This window comes from Protopterus annectens, chromosome 1.part2 (assembly GCF_019279795.1).
Source record: "Protopterus annectens isolate FY-2018-M chromosome 1.part2, PAN1.0, whole genome shotgun sequence".
Classification (NCBI taxonomy): domain Eukaryota; kingdom Metazoa; phylum Chordata; order Ceratodontiformes; family Protopteridae; genus Protopterus; species Protopterus annectens.
Window position 1 is genome coordinate 1,020,599,138 of NC_056727.1, and position 19,685 is coordinate 1,020,618,822.

Genomic DNA, 19,685 nt, shown 5'->3' on the forward strand with positions numbered 1-19,685 from the left:
TCTGTATATGTATATAATCTCTGCAAACAGGCAGCATTTAAAAATCTGTAATTACAGAGTTCTGATGTTTATCTAGTCTGAAAACAAGACTAAATATAAAATGTCTATGTTACTCTTTAAAAAAAATGCATATTAACATGCCTGTGTAACCTGCTATTAAATTCTGTGAATAGTACAAGTCTGTTTGTAAGAATCCATTTTGCATCCTTGTGAGCAACTGTATATCCAAAACAGCTTGCGACCATTAATTACATGCAAACAGAATACAGACATTTTAAGGTTAGAATATTTATTTATATTATGCCACTAACTGGGTATAGACTTAGTAACATGCTGACAGTTTACAAATCGGGATCGAAAAGGTTTCCATGCATAGTTACAGTACTTCAAAATTACGCTATTTCATCGGAAAAATAAACCAGCCCCCGTGTATACACAGGTATTTATAAAGACACACAAGATCTTGCATTGTCAAAGATGGCATTTTATTAATGTTAAAGAAACAAAAATACTCTTTATCTCAATCCAAAGGCTTTGGAACATTTTAAGCATAGTGGTGGGATGTTATCAAGTATCAGCGGTGAAGTGGAAGTATTTAACATTACAGTAAGGTTCACTTATTTCTAGCATGCTTCTATTCACTTTTCAATTGATATTTTCTCAGACGAGTTATTTATAATCTCTTTGGTCTTAAATACTTACTCTTACATTTTAGATCTCTTTCTTTCTGTGACTTTCCTCCCTCTCACACACACATGCAAAAACATGTGTATCTGCATGTTCCCTTGTGTACACACAGACAGATAGACAGACATACATGGACACACATATTTATGGACACACTGAGATACACAATTTTCTAATGGACATTTGGACAATTCCAGAATATATCAGGCAATGTTGCAGATTCCTTTGAATGGGTTGGTAATGCTGCACTAATATAGCAAATATAGGGTCTGCATCATATAATGGACTGGCCACATATGGTTGAATGGCATTTCATCGAAAATGCCATCCATCAAACCATTCTGACTGAGACTGCATTACAGTAGGGATCAGGAAACTTTCCCTTTCCCCCACTGTCGTGCGATCTTGAAGTTGGTATACATAATTATCAGGGGGTGTGGGGGTGCAGCCCCTCACATGGGGGGTTTATGGACCCCATTTTCAATGAAATGCCATTCAACAATATGGCCATTCGATGATGTTATATAGACCCCAGATATAGATGTAGCTCCACAGACATAAAAGTTCATGATAGGGAACCCTTAGACAGAATACTGGACAAAGGCAAAATAATGGGGGTGTCAAAGACTCATAATCAGGGACATATTTTAAATATTGTTCTTATGAACTTAGAAAGTTGCCAGGATTGCAGGTTTTAAATTACTCTGCATTTTCTGAAGGATATGAATTCTGAAACTCAAATCTCTGTAATATATTGTCAATGATTTGCCAGGAAAAAAAATATGAGGAACAGGCAAATAATACAAGGCAACAATCTTGACATTCTGTGAAATTCTGGCTAGTTGAGCAGTATGAGAATTGGTGGGGAAAAACCGAAAAAGAGTTTATCCACAAGAATTTTAACAATGTCGCTCAGATCAGAGAAGGAAGTGCAGGATTCTTACTTTTTCCTAAGCTTCCTAACATAGTTGAAGATGGCCTTTTGAATTGGTTACAATTCTAAATTCATAGAAGCTTCCTAACATAGTTGAAGATGGCCTTTTGAATTAGTTACAATTCTAAATTCATAGAAGCTTCCTAACATACTTGAAGATGGCCTTTGAATCGGTTGCAATTCTAAATTCATAGTCGGCCTTGCATTTCCTAATGGTAAGTATGAGAGTCTTACTTCCACGATGTAAATCCCTTTTACAAAGATAATGAGATATTTTACAGATGGCCACGAGCATTTCTTTTTTGTTACAGAGTTGTTCATTTAAGAGTTCCACGATATGTGATTAGTTTTAAACTTGTAATTATGCTTTTTGCATAAGACAGGTACAGGTATCTTAGTACATCAGTCCTATACAGATTAAAATCCACAGGAGTGGGCAGCAGCCTTGTGTACAAAGTTTGCTTAGGATTCGTATCTTTTGTGATTAACAGTAAGATAGCAAAATGGACGTAATTGTTTGTGGATTAATCCCTGAAAGTAGATGAGTTATCAGAAGTAATAAAGCAGGTTTTCATGCAGAAGATCACAGTGAAATGGTCAGATTCGATTAGGGAGAGGGTAAGTAGTGGTACAAATGAAAGATGTTAGTCAGGACAAGATCAGACTGACATCTCTGACCTTACCTGGTTTAAATGAGGCTTGGCACAGACAAGTTGTCCTGGAACATCTTCATAGGGGATGTTAGGTTGATATTAATGGAAGTTCAATGGGTTGGGGTGGTGAAAGGGTTAAATGGTGGGAGGGTTGATTGGAAGGAAATGAGATAAGGGTGAGAGGTGCTTTAGGGCTTTAGATGTGAGTAGTTGGGTAAGTAATCACATTTTAGCTTGAACTTGCTACAGCAGGCTCTCGTCTATAACAACCTGAAGAGAAGAGTGGTCTGGTAGGCCTTAGTGTGGTAGGGTTGATGGTGAGGTGGATAATTTGGCAGGTTTGAGGTGAGTAAGGTAGTAATGTTAAAAAAAAAAAAAAAATGGTGGGTGGGAATTGGTACTTTGGGGGTATTGTGCTTGCAGCAGTTAATTGACATGGGGGTTGTTGGGTGCCTACATGAAGTGCAGGCTTGAAATGAGGTAGGCATGAATGTTTTGGGATGTGAGCTTCAGCGAGAGTATAGCGGGTTCTGTGGGGGGGGTCGCTAGTGTCAGAGATGAAGTAGGTGCTTGGTACTTAAAAAAAAAACAGAGGAAGAGGATCCTGTTTTCCCTATTGGGAGTTGCAGATAGGATCTACATGGACTTGCCTTGCATCTGTTTTGTTTATTCGTGGTTTTGCGGGTTATCCCTGGTGCTTTGGTTGCTTGCCTGGGTGGTTTGCTGTTTCGTGGGCTTTCCTTTTATTTCCTTGATGTGCCAGATGATAATAGGTTTTGCAGGCTCAGAAACATGGTTGCCCTCTGCGTGTGCGCAGGGGAACCGGGAGGACACTTGGGCCTGAAAAGTGGAAGAAGGTGAGTTGATTTGCTCCATCATTTGCATTGGTGGTGGTTTTGTATAAGGGATTCGGTGGTCCAGGAGGTGGAGAGATTTGCAGAGATGGTTTTGCGGGCTTTGGGCTCCTGAGGTGGTAGGGTGGTCAGTGCTTGCATGGAGGGTATTGGGGTCATTGACTGAGGTGGGTGTGGAGTTTGGTGGGCCGTGACTGACATGGGATGTTCCCTACCTTTGGTCCTGGTGCCAGGTGACTGTTCTCGGTTTGTTCCAAGAGGGTCTGGGGAAATAGTTGTTAAAGGCAAGGGTCTCTTGGTGTTGGTGTGGGTTGAAAGGCAATGGCGGCCAAGTGAAGGTGGTTGCAGGGGATCCATTGTTGGAGCACTGCATGTATAATTTGTTTTATCCATTGTCTGCTTGTTCTTGACACATGTATCTGTTTTCTTCAGTGTCGTCATTCTCCTTGTCTAGTCATGTGTGTGGGCTGGTTTCTATATCTGTACGGGTTCTGTTCACTTCCCAGTGCATAGATGTTGTATTGTTGAAGCATTTTGTTCAGATCTAGACTGTGGATGGACTGTGCCCATTTGCGCCTGCTGGATGCCAGACAGAGACAGGTTTCCAGCCGGGTCAGGGGCTCTCCATTTCCCAAGGGATTTGTCTTGATGGATTCTGGATTCCTGATCATTGGTTGTCTAGTGGTCACCATTTTGTCAAGAGCTGCTGGCAATATGCTGTAGAAGTGTTTGTGTGGGATTGGTTTGTCTAGTGTAATCCATCAGATTTACAGAGGAGCAATGTCTCTGCCTTAGAGTGTTGTGCTGTGATTGGATGGGAACTCTCCTGTGTGATACAGTTCAGTGTACAGCGAGCTCTGATGGCTGTTTCAAAATGCCAACGTGGTTGTTTCTGATTTTGCTCACTGGTTCACAGCAGCGGTCTTCAGCTTGACATGTGCATTGAAGTGGCATGCTCGGTCAGTGAGTGCTGCTTCTTAATTCATTGTGTATTTTCATTTTGTAATATTTACACCAGTGTTGGATAGTGAGGATGATGCATGCAGGGGCTTGCTGTGGATGTGGAGGGCAGTTGGTCTGGCTTTCCATGGTGACTCTCCTCAGAAGGCTGTAGAAAGTAATAAATTATTGAAGATGAATTATTCAATCTGTTCAGGCTGAAAAATGGATGTACTTGGACAGATGTGATGGGATATTGATTTGGAGTTTGGCAGAATTCTGTTATGTAAATTTTATAAAAAAATATAAGTGAGAACTGGCTTTGTATAAGAACATTACCCCACTGCGATTTTCATGTGGGAATGGGCGTGGCCTGCATGATTGACAGAGCAAGCCTATGTGAGGCTGCATGCGAAATATGGCCGAGTGACAAGCCATGCAGATTAACCAGTGACTTGTTGAATATGTGGTAATGTTCTAATACACAACCTAAGAACCTAATTAAGTACTTTAAGTTAAAGATATAAAGGCAGAGGTGGCATGAGATGTAGCAGTGACAGCTAACCTGGAACATTTACTGTGTTCTATAATTTATATTTTCCTGCAGCCAGTTTGGTTTCAACTTTAGGCCAGAGTTTGTTCTGATAATGCATGACTAAATTCCTATCTAGAAAGGCGATAGTTATCTTTCAGTATGATTACTAACAAAGCATAAGTCATAGCAACATGGGCAGTCTATAAGAAAACAAGCAGAAATTATACTAAAGTCTTAAGGCTGTGGTCAAAAATAGTGACAGGCATTTGAGTTGCGGACTTCATACCATTTGGAAAATCCTACTAGTCTGTTAGTCTACCAACTTTCATAGGTAGGTACTAGGCTATCGGCTCTGGGGCCTATACAAGCCCAGCCAAAAAAGTACCCTGGCTTTTGCCACCCAAGAAAATTATTTTCCTGTGCCACTGTCGAGTAGAGCCACAGAGCTGATCCCCGGGGTGAATTTCCTATTGGCCATCCAATCTTCAAGATTTTTCTTGAAGAGTGCTAATGAGGAGCTTTGTTTGATATAGATAGGTAGATTATTCCAGAGTATGGGAAGTCTCTGGGACAGGAATCTATCCCTCTGGCATGTTCTGTTTATTGTGGTGACAAGGTTTAGGTCCCTAGAGCGTGTAGCTTGGAGGGATTGGGATTTCTTAAGTGGAGCATGTCTAACAGCTCTGGGTTTGACATAGCTTTATATGTTAGGCAGAGATCACCTCTGAGTAGGCGATATGCGATGGAGTAAAGCTGGAGTGTTTTGAGACGGTCTGCGTAGGGCATCTGTTTGAGGCCAGTAATCCTCTTTGTGAGGTATTTCTGCGGCCTTTCAAGTTGTTGTAGATGTCTTGTGAGGTACATACCAAAAGGGGCATTGTACTCTATAATGGGTCTAATGAGTGATGAGTAGAGGGGAACAACGACCTCCTTTTTTCAGGATGAGAAACCTTTTGTGATGAGGTGTGCCACGTAGAACGATTTCCTGACTACTGTGGCAATGTGATTATCAAAGGAGAGACTACTGTCCACCTGTGTCCCAAGGTCTCTTATCACACTTTCGGTGTTAAGTATACTACCGCCTATGTTGTAGTTCATGGGTACAGAGTTTTTACCAAAGGGGATGACAATGCACTTTTTGGCATTGAGCTTGAGGCCATGGATTTGACACCAGGCATCTGTCTCAGTGAGGTCCTTTTGTAGGATGTCCACATCGCTAGGACTTTCGATTATGGCTCCTAGTTTGCAGTCATCTGCGAACTTCGTTAGCCAAAGACCTTCTGTGTTAGCCTGTACTTCAGAGAAGTAGATACCAAACAGGAGATGACCCAGGACTAAACCCTGTGGCACTCCACTTGTCACTGGTCTGAAGTTGGATTTGGAGTCTGCTATTTTCACAGTGTGGATTCTGTCAGTGATCCAGTTGGCAACCCATCTTGTGACATAAGGATTTATACCTAGTTTAGTGAGTTTATCCATAATTCCAGATTGGGGAATGGTGTTGAAAGCCTTGGCAATATCTAGATAGGCTGTGTGAACCACCTTACCCTTGTCTACAGCTTTGGTAACTGCTTCAAAAAAGTCTATCAGGTCTAGGAGACATGATCTGCCTTTTACAAACCCGAACTGGATGGGATCCAGAGTTTGGAGATTACCAATGTCTTTGTTTATAAGTTCCATGATGATACGTTCCATGGCCTTGCAGACCAGGCTCGTCAGGCTAATGGGGCGGTAGTTCCCGGGGTCCATGGTGGCTCCCCTCTTGTGGAGTGGGATAACCATTGCTGTTCGCCATTCAGCAGGCACAAAGCCTGAGGTGAGGCTATGACTGAACATGGTACTTAGGTGGGGTACCAGTTCGTTCTGTAGTTCATGTAGAACGCAGTCTGGGATGTTGTCTGGTCCCATGGATGCTGTGTTCTTGGCTTTGGAGAGTGTGGTTTTTACCTGTGCAGCTGTGATTACAGGAACTTTGCATTCCTCCGTTATAGAGACGGGCTCTTTAGGGGGTGAGATGGGGGTAAAGTTAGCACAGAATTATGTAGCTCTTCTCCATAATCACTTCTAAAGCTAGTGACTTTTGCAGGGAAAGGGGTGATTTACAACTAATGAAGGGAGGCAGTAATAGGACTTGTACATTGCTTTTACTTCAGAAGTGTATATTAATTTGTATGCTCTCATGTTGCTGATGTCTCCAGTTAATGGTGCTGATATTTTAAGTGCTCGGTTTTAAAGTGTACCTGATGTAGGATTTTGATGGGGCAAATATAGTGCAAGTTTGGATTAAAGAGTGCTTCGGAGCTGTCAGAATGATACTGTAAGGGGCACTATTTTGTGCTTTTGCCCATTAGTTATTTAAGAGGTATGAATGGCAGGTAGTGGAGCTGTTACTAGAAATAGGAACTTATGCATAGGGACATGGTTACGTGGGTTTGCAGATGACTAAAACTAAGCAACAGTGTGGTTCTTAAGGTTTAACAGAATCAGTGACTTTTGCTTCAATACAGGTGGTGACTTAATACATAAGCGCAGTGATTATAGTTGCAGACGTTGCCTCTGGAGACATTTATTAATTCAGATTCCCTTATGCTGTAGATGTCAGCTTAATACTAAGCGCCTATTATCTCTGGAGTGGTTTACAGTTGTTGAGGGCTGTCTTTGATTCAATAACAGCTATATACATTCTATTCCTAGAGGACTGCAGGAAGTAGGTTGGGATGAAGCAGTCTATACAGTGGGCCACAGGCAACGTGTTTATATATCACCCTATTAATCATGATGGGGAGGGTCGCAGGGCAGTTAAGGTATATTGTTTGTCAAAAAATAAATAGACACATAATGCTTAGCAATTAAAGCAGGCTGCTGTTCGGGTCACAATATAAATTTGTAATGCGGGCGCTTTGTCCGAGTTTGAGAGGTGTTTTGTGGGTTTCTCATACCAAAGTTAATTGTCAGTTTGATTCCTCCATTGGTCTCAGGTGGCCAAATCATATTATGTGTACTAGGGCAAGGATAATGCAAATCCTATGCCTGGCATACAGGGCATTGTCAGAACCCACTCTGATGGACCTCTTGCATATCCACAAAACAAATAGCACCGGAATTACCTCTTTTAAAGACTTAAAGCTTGCCTGTGATATAAATAGACTGACTGGAGGGATAGGTATATATATCCCAGAGAGATTACCCCATCTGTGGAACAGGCTCCCCATTCATGTGAAGCACAGTTGTCCTTGAAGAGATCTTGGAATGTGTTATTTGGAATGTGTGTTATGTATTTCCAATGTTTTACAGGAAATTTTCTTTCTTGCGGATGGGGTGTTGGAACGCTGCGGTTGTAATTTGGAATAGGTGGGTATAAGGTGGAGCTTTCTTGTTACTATTAGAGGGTTTAATTTTGTCCTTTTCTTTGTAGATGGTGGTGTGCTGAGTAGCTGAGTACCAGTGGTGATGATACAGTGAATTTGCAGATGATGGAAGGGGAGCACAAGACTTCCTGGTATTGGAGTTTAGATGATGGTGTGCCGAGTTCCAGTGGTGAGATACATTGAGTTCGCAGATGATCATGCTTTGGTGTCGAATAAGCTTAGGGTTATTGGGTGAGTAATCAGAAATGGATAGGTAAAAGGCAAGCACAGCGCTTCAGAAGAAGAAGACAGAAGCACAACCAACTTTTTGTTTAACTCTAGAATTAGTGTGTTTTATGACCTCATTTGATTTGTGTTACAGGTTAATGTACAATCCATGGTAGAATTAAGAGTTTTTATATTTAAATATCATTGGATGCAATGGTGCAGCAGTTTGTGTCATTTCACAGCTAGAGGTTCTCCAGTTTGATTCTCGGCCAGTTTTGTGGGCCTTGCGTGTCCTCCTTGTGTTAAGTTGTTAGTTACTGAATATTGGATATATTTGTTCAGGAGGACATACAGATCACATAAGTTAGATGGTAGTCATAGTGAGAATGGCTTTGCTGCATGTTTTAAATCTGAATGCATGTTTCAAAGGAAGTTTTGATCACTTGGGTGGGCACATTGAGGTTACAGATGGAGTGTTGAGTGAGTAAACGTCAATGCCCTGATGGAAATGGACTTGAAAGGTAATGGGTTTTGTTTTGTGGATGTTTTGAGTGCTGGAGAGGCTATAGGGTATTACGTAATTTTATTCAATGGTTATTAAGGCACATTACAGTTTGGGCAGTGGTGATTTCTTGCTGATGTAGGACATGTTTATTTGACCAGTTTGAGTGGGTTGCTTTGGTAGGGTTAATAGTGGAAGTAGTTTAATTTCTACATGCGGGATATGGTTGCAGGTCACTAATCTTGTGTTGACCGGGTGGCATAGAATATTTTCATTCTGGTATAATCTGGTTTTGACCTGTGGCATAGGGCATTTTCAGTTTGGTATATTGTTAGTGGCATTCAAGGGTATTGATATAGTAAAGAATGGTCAGACTGCTAAAGCCATCATGAGGTTTAGGTGTTGAATGGCATTTTGAAGTTCATCAAGTTATGCATGTCATTGGGCACATAAAAGGAATTGTTTGGGAAGGGTGATATGCAATTTGCGTTAATCTGGTGGCTGGGGTTGAGTATTCTTGCTCCAGTAGCAGGTGATGCTTTGGTAAGCATTAGGTAACTGCCAGGGGCTGGTAATGTTCTGGTAATTATTGCACACCAAATGATGTTTGGCCTTAATCCCTAAGGGTGGCTAGATGATGGAAGTTGGTGGTCAGGGGGAACAGCCTGGGCAGGCTGCTGGCGGAGAAGAGGGACAGGCTTGCCCTCTTCTGTTCCCCCTCTGGTGTCTGGTGGTGCATTTCAAGGAGTTTTGTTGAATAGATAAGCAAGTGAAGGTAAGGACGCTGCTTATTTGGTTTGGTTTAGTAAGCGAGCAAAGATATGGATGCTGCTTACTGGGTCAGATGAGCAGGTACGCTGTTCTGATTAAATATTTGGTATGGACGCTGCTTACTTGACAGGATGAGCAGGTATGCTGTCCTGGGTAAGTGAGCAAAGGTATGGGTGCTGCCTATTGGGGAAGGATGAGCAGGTATGCTGTCCTGATTAACATTACAAAGATGTCTATGCTGTGTTTAGAATCGACTACACTATACCCAGTTGTATTTAACAAATTTTGGTAATCAAAGTTATGTTATGGAAGTTTTAATAAATGTTGGCAAATGTCATTTGGTGTGCTGTGTTTATTGAAGGGGACTGGGACAAGTTGTATGAGCTTTTTGAGTAAGGTATATGAGGCTTCTTTCATTTAATGTCAGTAATATAAGGCAAAACTTAAAAGTATGCCACTGACTGGTTTAAACAAGTGTATTGTGCTTTTTTAATTCCGCAGTGGTGGTGCTGCGGTAGCGTTGTCGCCTCACAGTAAGACGCTGTCCAGTTCGATTCTCAGCTAGAGCGTCTTCTACGTGGAGACATGCGTGAATGGGCGTACCTTCATTGAAGGTTGTGCGTCAGGCCTGGCAAGCCAATACGTAAAAATCAACTGCCAATCATTAGCGGACCGGAGTTTCACTGTTGCGACCCCTAACCGGGAAAAGCCGAAAGACACAAACATTGTCCTTTTTTAATTGTTTCCAAGATGCTAGATTTTTTTTTTTCAAAACTAGGAAAAGGCAGATTAAAGAATGTGGAAGGTAGCCAGTATTTTGTTGTTGGTTCAGTGCTCTTAGTTTGTGTGACAAACATACATGATGTTGAAATAGTGCCATACAGTGGGTCTGGACAGGTGGTCGGTGTATATTGTAAATTAAAAGGCTCAGTAGTAATAATAATTTGTATTCTCCAGCTGCTAATGAAGGCAGGTATAATACTTTAGAATTTTATGTTAAGAATGACAATTGTTTATGTGATGGTCATTTCAAATCGCAGTGTATGAGCAAAGTCCTTTAAGAATAAATATGCTGGTTTAGTTTTAGAATATATGAATTGCAGAAAAGCTGTGTTAATGGGGGCTTGGGGCTTGGGAAAATGGCATCAGACAGATAATTTAGCCACAAAAATTGGTTACTTTTTCATTATTCATTTCTAATGTATATCAATTTGTAGTGGTTGGGGGATGGCATAATGGTTAAAGTGCTTACCTCATAGACACAATGTACAGGGTTTGATTCTCATATTAAAGGAAGAATGGCTAGGCTTCTAATGAGCCACAACAGCAGATAACCTAGTACTTACCAATGAACCTATGGTGAAGAAAGAACTCTGCTCACAAGGCTTTAATTGGTACAGTGGGGATGGACTAAAGAAGAGTTGCTTAAAGTGAATTATTTGGTATTGCTTGATCAAAAGTGTGGCTATTTTTGGAATGAAGAATTTTTATAGGGATTAAATAGCATGGTGAGTTGCTTTGAAAGTGCAGGTAAGAAGAGATTACAGACATTTGCTTAAAGAAACAGACTAATACCAAGAAAAAGGCTTAGTAGCTAGATATATTCTATGATTTCCTGGAGATTAGTACACATATACTATGCAGCTTGGAAGCACAGTTATTTACTTTGAGAACATTTACAACGAAGAGGTTAGAATCAGAAGAAGAATTAAGGAAAAAGTGAATGGGTCAGTGTGTTGTTATGTAAACAAGTAAAGCACAGCTATCAGCACATCTAGGTTTTATTGAAGAGTAAGGAAAATCATTGCGAGAGGATGGAATGGAGCTGGATACATTGGAGAAATATTTGAAATTACTATCTTAGGTGATGGTAGTCATAACTGGGATTTTTGGGTGGTAAGAGGAAGTTGTTTCTGGAATTTCTGTATTGGAACTACTGGGGTTGGATGGTGTGAAATATGATAAACTATAAAAAGGAAGTTGAAATTATACTGTTCAAAGAGTGGCTAATGGGTAAAAGTAAGGAGAGAAATGCTTTATACAAGAGAATAATACTTGTGAAGAGGAAGGGTATAGAGTTTTGGCTCTTACAGAACTGGAGCCTTATTGCACTTTTGGAATAGTGCTGAAAAGAATTGGAAATGGATATAGTGTGCAGTTGGAGAAGGGCTTGGTGTTTACTGACAAAGAACAGGCATAGTGCATACAGAGTTATCGATGACGGAAGTAGATTGGCCCATAAGTAGAAAGAATAAGGAGTATGTGGTTAAAATTGATTAAGAAAAACATCTGAAATAAAAAAGTCACCATATTATATTATAGGTTCTACAGGAATCAAAAATGGATAATGTACAATCTGCTAGATTTACAGTGTCTCATGTTTATACTATGTCAGGGAAATGCCAACCATTAAGGTTGAGCTAATAGTTCAGAAGATTATGGCAGCAAGTAGACTTAACTTGAGAGCTACAGTCAGAATATTCTCAGATGGGATTATGCTAGAATGAAGGAAAAATAGGAAGATGGTGAAAAATAGAGATAAAAAAAAAATCAGAAAAGGAACAGGGAGGACTGAGACATGGTAATGTTTAGATTGGCATAGTTAGAGATTTGCCATTTCCCATTCATCTTATTTAGGTTTGAAAGTTTGAATGCTGATTGGTTTTACTTTGTATAATTTGTAGGAGAATTGTGTTCCATAAGCAAGGATTTTACTTTGTATAATTTGTAGGAGAATTGTGTTCCATAAGCAAGGATGGCACTGGATGATGAATGCATCCTTGAATTGGGACTTGATGGTATTATATTGTAGAACTAGGTCACTGGATTCAGTATTAATTTTATTTATTTTTCTTTTTATTGCAGAAATTTAGATCCAGCTTTTATATCACCAATGGATGTAAAGTTTGTAAAATGTACATCATACTTAAGCTGGCTTCAATGGATGCTGCATAATATCTACGACTATAGTCTAAAAAAATCAAGTAATGGAATGGGTATCACCATTTCCTTTAATATTGACTTATACTGATATTATAATGACAGTGGCGTATACTGAAGTATTGGCACCCATTTTCAAACATCTTAATGAAACTATCACTTAAAACATAAACACACATATATTAATACAAAAGAAAAAAACATATTAACATTTATTTCATTTGCAATACATTATACAAGAAATACATATTTTCTTTCTTAACAATATCTCTCATTTAGTCCAATAGTACATAAATTTCAAAAATTCTTGCCTCCCATTAAACCTCACTCCTCCTCCTGAACATTGTTATGCATGCATTGTTCCCACAAATTCAATTTATTTTTTATGTTATTTGCTCGTTTGTTTTTCTGAAAATCCTATTTCAAGTTCTTTATCTCTTTTACAATATTTAGTACTTCTAAAACAAATAGTTGGTTTAGTTTATGATTTCCATTTTCTAGTAACTGCTTTTTTGGCAGCCAATAGAATTAAACTTAATAAAGCATGACTATGGCAGTTCAGATCATGTGTTCCAGCTCAAAAGATTCACTTCTCTAGTTACATCCATTTTTCAAGGGCGGCCACGGTGGGGCAGCGATTAGCATTGCTGCCTCACAGCAAGAGGTTCTCTGGTTTGATCCTCGCCTGAGTGCCATCTGTGTGGAGTCTGCATGTCCTCCCTGTGGTTGCGTGGGTTTCACTCGGGTGCTCCGGTTTCCTCTCACATCCCAAAGACATGCTGTAGGTAGATTGGAAACTCTAAATTGACCCTAGGCGTGAGTGTGTGCATGTGTGTGCCTTAGTGGAAGGTTGGGCACCGGGCTGGCAACTCGACACTGTAAAAACTCCACTGTCAACCATGAGCAGACAGGTGATCCATTGTGGTGACCCCTAACTGGGAAAAGCCAAAAGAAGAAGAAAAAGTTACATCCATTTTTCACTAATATTTCTGATAAAGTATTCTGTAGGGAATTTTTGAAATCTCCAAACTAGTTTTTTATACTCTCTCAAACATGCACTGAGTTACGTCTTTCTTCCCCATCACAAGCCCAACCTTTGCTATCTATCTGCTTGGGGTACATAAATAGCTATGCAAACACAAAAATTTTATGCAAAAAATCCTTAACTTTAAGGACTTTGTTGCATACTTGGAGTGACATACCTATGCCTGCGCATGGTTCCCTTGTTAATTGCTTATCCAGTCTCTCTATCCAACTTTCACTAACCTCATCTGATTAATTCTTATAGTTATCATGCAACATTGTATATGCCCTACTTAATAAGTATTACAAGATTTTGTGTATATTTGAAAGTAAGTGTGTAATTTCTAGGGTTATGCATAAATGTTCTAAAAATCAAAAGTTTCAGGGCAATGTTTCACAGTTTGAAAATGTTTAATGAGTAGATATAAATGTTGGGTTTACAGTCTGGCATATATATTTTAAAGACTTTCTTCCCTCTGCTTGTAAAGTATACAATAGTTTCCAATTTAATACCAAAGGCAGTGGAAAAGGAAGTTTTATAACTTTGTTTTACAGTTCTTTAGAGAACAAGGATGAACTTTTTTTAAATGGGGACCAAATTAAAAATTTGATATAGGAGGTGCATCTACGGGTAAGATAGTTTTTTGGCTCTTTGTGGCTGGGTTTTGTTTCATTTATTACTGAGGCAAAGATCTTTGTGTTACTAAAGTTTTTTATGGTAGAAGTCTAAAGATTTCTGAGGAAAGAGAGGACATAAAAACATGTGCAAAACAGTGGGGCTGTTGGGAGAAATGAGGAGGTTTACCAAGAAGATACAGAAATGGAACTTAGCAGTTTAATGAGACAAACATAAATAGGAAGGTGGGGATAAATGAAGAGTCTACATTGGTGTTATAAGGAAGAAGAATGCTGACAAAATGTGTGGTTGATATTCAAAAGTTTACACAAAAGTGGTTGGCAAGAATACAGTAATTAATTAACGTTTCTGATTCCTTTTGGAAACAGACACATTAAGTAATAGTTGAAGCATGTATGAAATGAAAAAGATACTAAGAAAGGTTGGTATGATTTCCATACTGTACAAATCTAAAGAAAATTTAGAATATTTCTTTATTGAATGCACAAGAATTTGAAAAGTATGGTTAGAAATATATTGAGATAGGCAAATTATCATAAGTTGATAATGTACAGGCTGCCATTGATGGGAAATTGGCATGATCACTATGTAGGTGTGAGACAAGTATGGTTGTGATAACAAGTTTGCTTGTATCCCAAGGTTTTTCACTGTTGGTGGTGTTTTCTTCTATGAGGCAACATAAATAAAACCATTTTCTTTTTTAACAGTGGTATCATGAGTGTTGAGCAACATATCAGTAGAGGAAGGGGATCCCTGCACTCTAGTACACCATCTGTTTGTATGGAGCTGGACATTCATAATTTGCTCATCTGCAACATTATCTAGAAACAAGAGAATGCACTTTTGTGAATTATGTATTATCCTGGGAAATGGTAATTTTCAAGAGTATTAAGGGAGTTACATACTGTATGTATAATATGGAGCAAGACTGAATTGCAGTAGGCTTTGAGATAAGGTTTCAGTACAATGCATACCAGCTCTGCTCAACAATGCACAATATTTTATGAGTAGTACCCTAAGACTGCAAAGGAATATACAGTAAGTTTTGACAAGAATGAACATGAAAGATAATATGGAAAGAATAAGCACAATAAATAATTTGGGATTGGGACAGAAGTATGGGACGTGGATACATTTAAAAGTTTATGATCATAAAATATTAAAATACATTGACTGATAAGCTTGTGGAATTTAAAGGGAGTGGCAGCTGCTAAAATATAGTAGTCAACCTATAAAATATTGTGTATGCAATAATGAGGAACATGTTGCTGATCAATGTTATAAAAAAAGTGTAAAAGGTAATAATTGTAGTGAATGGAAGCATCTTACTTGGGAATGTAAATCAAGATGTACAGGGTGTTGAAAAGATCATTTTTTGGCTAGAATACTTTATTTTGATGGTGCATTAGAAAGAAGGAGAAGTAAGAGAAATTCTGAACACAAAGGAAAATATAAAAGCGATATGTACACAATACATTTTCACCGATCAAAAAACCTTTCAAAATGTGCCGCTAAATCCTTAAACAATACCTCAGATCATACTGACACTCCTTTTTGATGTTGCTACATCTTGTTTCAGCACATTTCCCCCATCTGCATTGAATAAGATTGCTTCTGTTAGAAAATAAAATTATCAATTTGATTTCTCTGTCGTGAATAATTCCAACAATGAGCACAATGTATTAAATTTGTAACTCAGTCAAAATGCCATCCTTGCAAGCAAAAATCCTAGTTTACAACTCTGTAGTAGCAATATACAAATACTTCAGGATAATTTTGGAAATGCACTGACCAGTTGTTCTACCCTGGCAACTCTCATCTCACATGCATGTTTCCAGAGACAGATCATCTTTCAATTGCAGGTAAGTCCTCTAATTATTTTTACTGACTCCATACAAACATTACTTCATCCTACATCCTCCCTCAGTTGTCACATCAGAACATTGCTTTCTCTGTACTGATACTGAAAAATTCAGCAAGTCAAATGATACCAATTAACCTAAGACCTTAATCTCCTGCTTCTGATAACATCTTTTCTGTTTTCATTACCTACTCAGTCATTATATTAATAACTATATTCACAGTGGAAGACTATATTGCCCATTGTTGGAAATAACCTATTCCTTTCCATAAAGTCAGACCCTCCATCCCATTACATATCTAGCGTTACATTGCACTATTATTTCCATGGCTTAAAATCTTAGAAAAATGTATTCATAAACAACTTTTCAGCTAGCTGTTAATGGTATATCTTACACTTATCATAGTTTTAGACTCAGCCATGGAACAAGCACTGCTTTAGCTGACCCTATTTTTTTTTTTTCAGTGGTCAGTTAAACTTTGGAAAATCTGTCAGTACAAGTTCTATTGATCTTTCTAAAGCTTCCAGTAGTGTGTCATGCCAATACTATCTCTTGAAAGCACTAGTGTGTCAGCAAGTGCAGTTAAGTGGCTCACTGGTAATCTTAATGATACGACCCAAGTTGTGAAATGAAAAATACCATGATCTTCCCAAGTTCTGTCATTATTGAATCCCCCATAGTTCTTTACTAGGTGCACCTCAATTTACTTTGTTCACAAATATGTCTGAATACACTGGACATGTCATATTGATTCAATATGGCGATGACTTCACCATAATTAACTCCACTGAATATGCAAAATATATCAATTTCCTCATGCAGAATTATTTCTGTATATTCAGTCCCTGGTTAAACAGCATGGATCTTCTTTTAAATACTTCCAGAGGCAAATTGGTGCTTTTCTTTCTTATACTTCAGTCAGCAGGTACACTAACTACTTCAGCTTCCTTTCTTTGATTCGATTAATGGTAACTGTAGTAAAACCTGAATATCCCCTTAATTGACTTCTCACCAATTAATGAAACAGGTGTAATCATAATAGATAGATTTTCTCTTAATAAGACGTTAAATTTCTGCTCTTACATACTGAGGGCAATAACAAAATCAATATCACTTTAGGCATATCAAACCTTACAGACATGAGTTGCTCCTGTTAGATCCTTCCTACTTTCAACTTCTTTGTCTACCCTTCCATTTTGGATCAGCTATAAAATGGAATAATTTTACAATGGCATTGAGCAGACTGCTGCAGGTCATAGAGATCTCACTCATCCCTGCCTTTCACATCAGGCATTTGGCTGTTAAGAATTTAGTAATCTCCTCACTTCCATGTAGCCAATCTGCTATACAAATGCCCTACTGAAGCTACTTCTATTATAGAGAGACCTCCTACACAAAGACACAGACGTTCTCTTCGTTATCCATTCAGTATCACATTAGAACTGACTCGATTAATATATTTTGACTTTTATTATAAGTTATAGTGCAGTGTTATTTACAAATGCCATGCAAACCAGGCATTTAATTAGTTAACTAAGGTCTCAGTTAAGTATTATTTTCTACTTTGGGATGTGTTGTATGGATCATAACTGCTTTGTTATTTTAATCTACTTCATATTGTTCTTTTATCATTTCTCTTGCACTAACTACTCCCTAGTTTCCTATTCTCTGCTGATCCTTCTAGTTTTATTCTTTTACTTGAAAATATTCTATTGTGTTTCAACTTCTGTTTTTCTTTCTTTGGATAGTTACTCGGTAGGAATTGCTGCTTAATTTAATACTGGATAGTTACTCAGTATGTATTGCTGCTTACTTTGATACTGTTCAGTTACTAAGTATGTATTGCTGCTTAGTTTGATACTGAATAGCTATTCAGTATGTACTGCTGCTTAGTTTGATACTGGATAGTTATTCAGTATGTATTGCTACTTATTTTGATACTGTTTAGTTACTAAGTATGTAGTGCTGCTTAGTTTGATACTAGATAGTTACTCAGTATGTATTGCTGCTTAATTTGATACTGGATAATTACTCAGTATGTATTGCTGCTTATTTTGATACTGTTTAGTTACTAAGTGTGTACTGCTGCTTAGTTTGATACTGAATAGTTATTCAGTATGTATTGCTGCTTACTTTGACAATGGATAGTTACTCAGTATGTACTGCTGCTTATTTTGATACTGTTTAGTTACTAAGTGTGTACTGCTGCTTAGTTTGATACTGGATAGTTATTCAGTATGTATTTCTGCTTACTTTGATACTGGATACTTACTCAGTATGTACTGCTGTTAACTTTGATAATGGATAGTTGCTCAGTATGTATTGCTGCTTACTTTGATACTGGATAGTTACTCAGTATGTATTGCTGTTTACTTTGATACTGGAGAGTTACTCAGTATGTACTGCTGTTTACTTTGATACTGGATAGTTACTCAGTATGTATTGCTGTTTAATTTGATACTGGATAGTTACTCACTATGTATTGCTACTTACTTTGATACTGGAGAGTTACTCAGTGTGTTCTTCTGTTTCCTTTAATACCAGTCATCCTTCAAATGAGACATTAAACTGAGGTCTCATCTGCTGAGTTGGTAGTAGCTCAGGTGGATGGAAATGATCCTATGGCACTTATAGAAAAGAGTAGGGGAATTTATTTACATAAACATTGAAGGAAACTTTCTTTACTTGCACTCCTTTAAATATTAGGAATTTCCCTATTGCCTGGTCAAATTTCCCCAAAAAGTAAGATACCAACTTGTGTCTACACTGAAACTAGGTCAGAGGCCTAGTGGGTCTAACCTGGTCAACAAATCAAAGGGATTCATAGATAGATTGATCGATATATACATACATAGATACATTATTTTACTTAAGACTCCTCTCAGTCCTGTCTGGAAAAAGTAATTTAAATGAAAACCACAGCACATTTACTCATTACCAAATATCACGCTAACAACAAATAAAAGAATGTATTTATCAAATAAATCAATATATTGCTGGCATTAAACCTACCTTGATATACAAAGTGGAACCCCCTAGCTGTTGATTGTCCTCTGGCACTAAATTTCAGGAATATTTCATTGGATGATGCTAAGGGCAGTGATTCTCCTACAAAACATAATAGAAATCAAGCAGAGCGATCATTACGATATGGCTAATTTATCTGAAAAAAAAAACACATCATTGCAATCATTACTTTCAATGCAAGTAACCTTGGACTTCTGAACTGTACCTCCTGTGTCTTTTATCTAAACTGAAAAACTGCATAAATATGCAGAATGTTTTTAAAATATTTCAGTAAAAATCAACTGATTTTAGGACATCAATCCTGGATAAATGAAAACCTACCTCAAAATGTATCCACTAAGCAACCAACATATGGTTTTGTTTAAGGACTGCAAATTTGTCATTGTATCATTTGTGGTAACAAGCAGGAAGAATGCTGAAATATAATCCTCAGAATGTTATAAGGAGATAATGACTTAGAGTAGCCTACAAATGATTGTAAGTCTGCAGATAATAGTGAACTACATGGATATCTGCATTACCAAAAGCAAACAGCTCTAAGTTATAAATACCCAGCTGCATGTAGCATTCTTGGAACAGACAATGACAGAAAAATAGTTAAGGATGACTAATGCCATTTTAGCAATGAATAAATTATGACCGCATAATGGTGTAAGATGTCTGTGTAAAATGCTACCTGGGGTATCAGTAATAACACTACAAGGTTATGAAGTACAAGGCATAGTTTACACACTGTGGCAACAGTG

The 19,685-nt window shown here is 38.2% G+C and overlaps 1 protein-coding gene across 1 annotated transcript in view; it reads right to left on the reverse strand.

Moving 5' to 3' along the window:
• The window catches only part of LOC122792225 (CUB and sushi domain-containing protein 1-like), a 3,080,606-nt gene that overhangs the window by 1,543,769 nt on the left and 1,517,152 nt on the right, over positions 1 to 19,685 (reverse strand). The window contains exon 28 of the mRNA XM_044059969.1: positions 18,925 to 19,020. Coding sequence (XP_043915904.1) covers positions 18,925 to 19,020 — 96 coding nt within the window. The remainder of the gene's footprint in view (positions 1 to 18,924; positions 19,021 to 19,685) is intronic.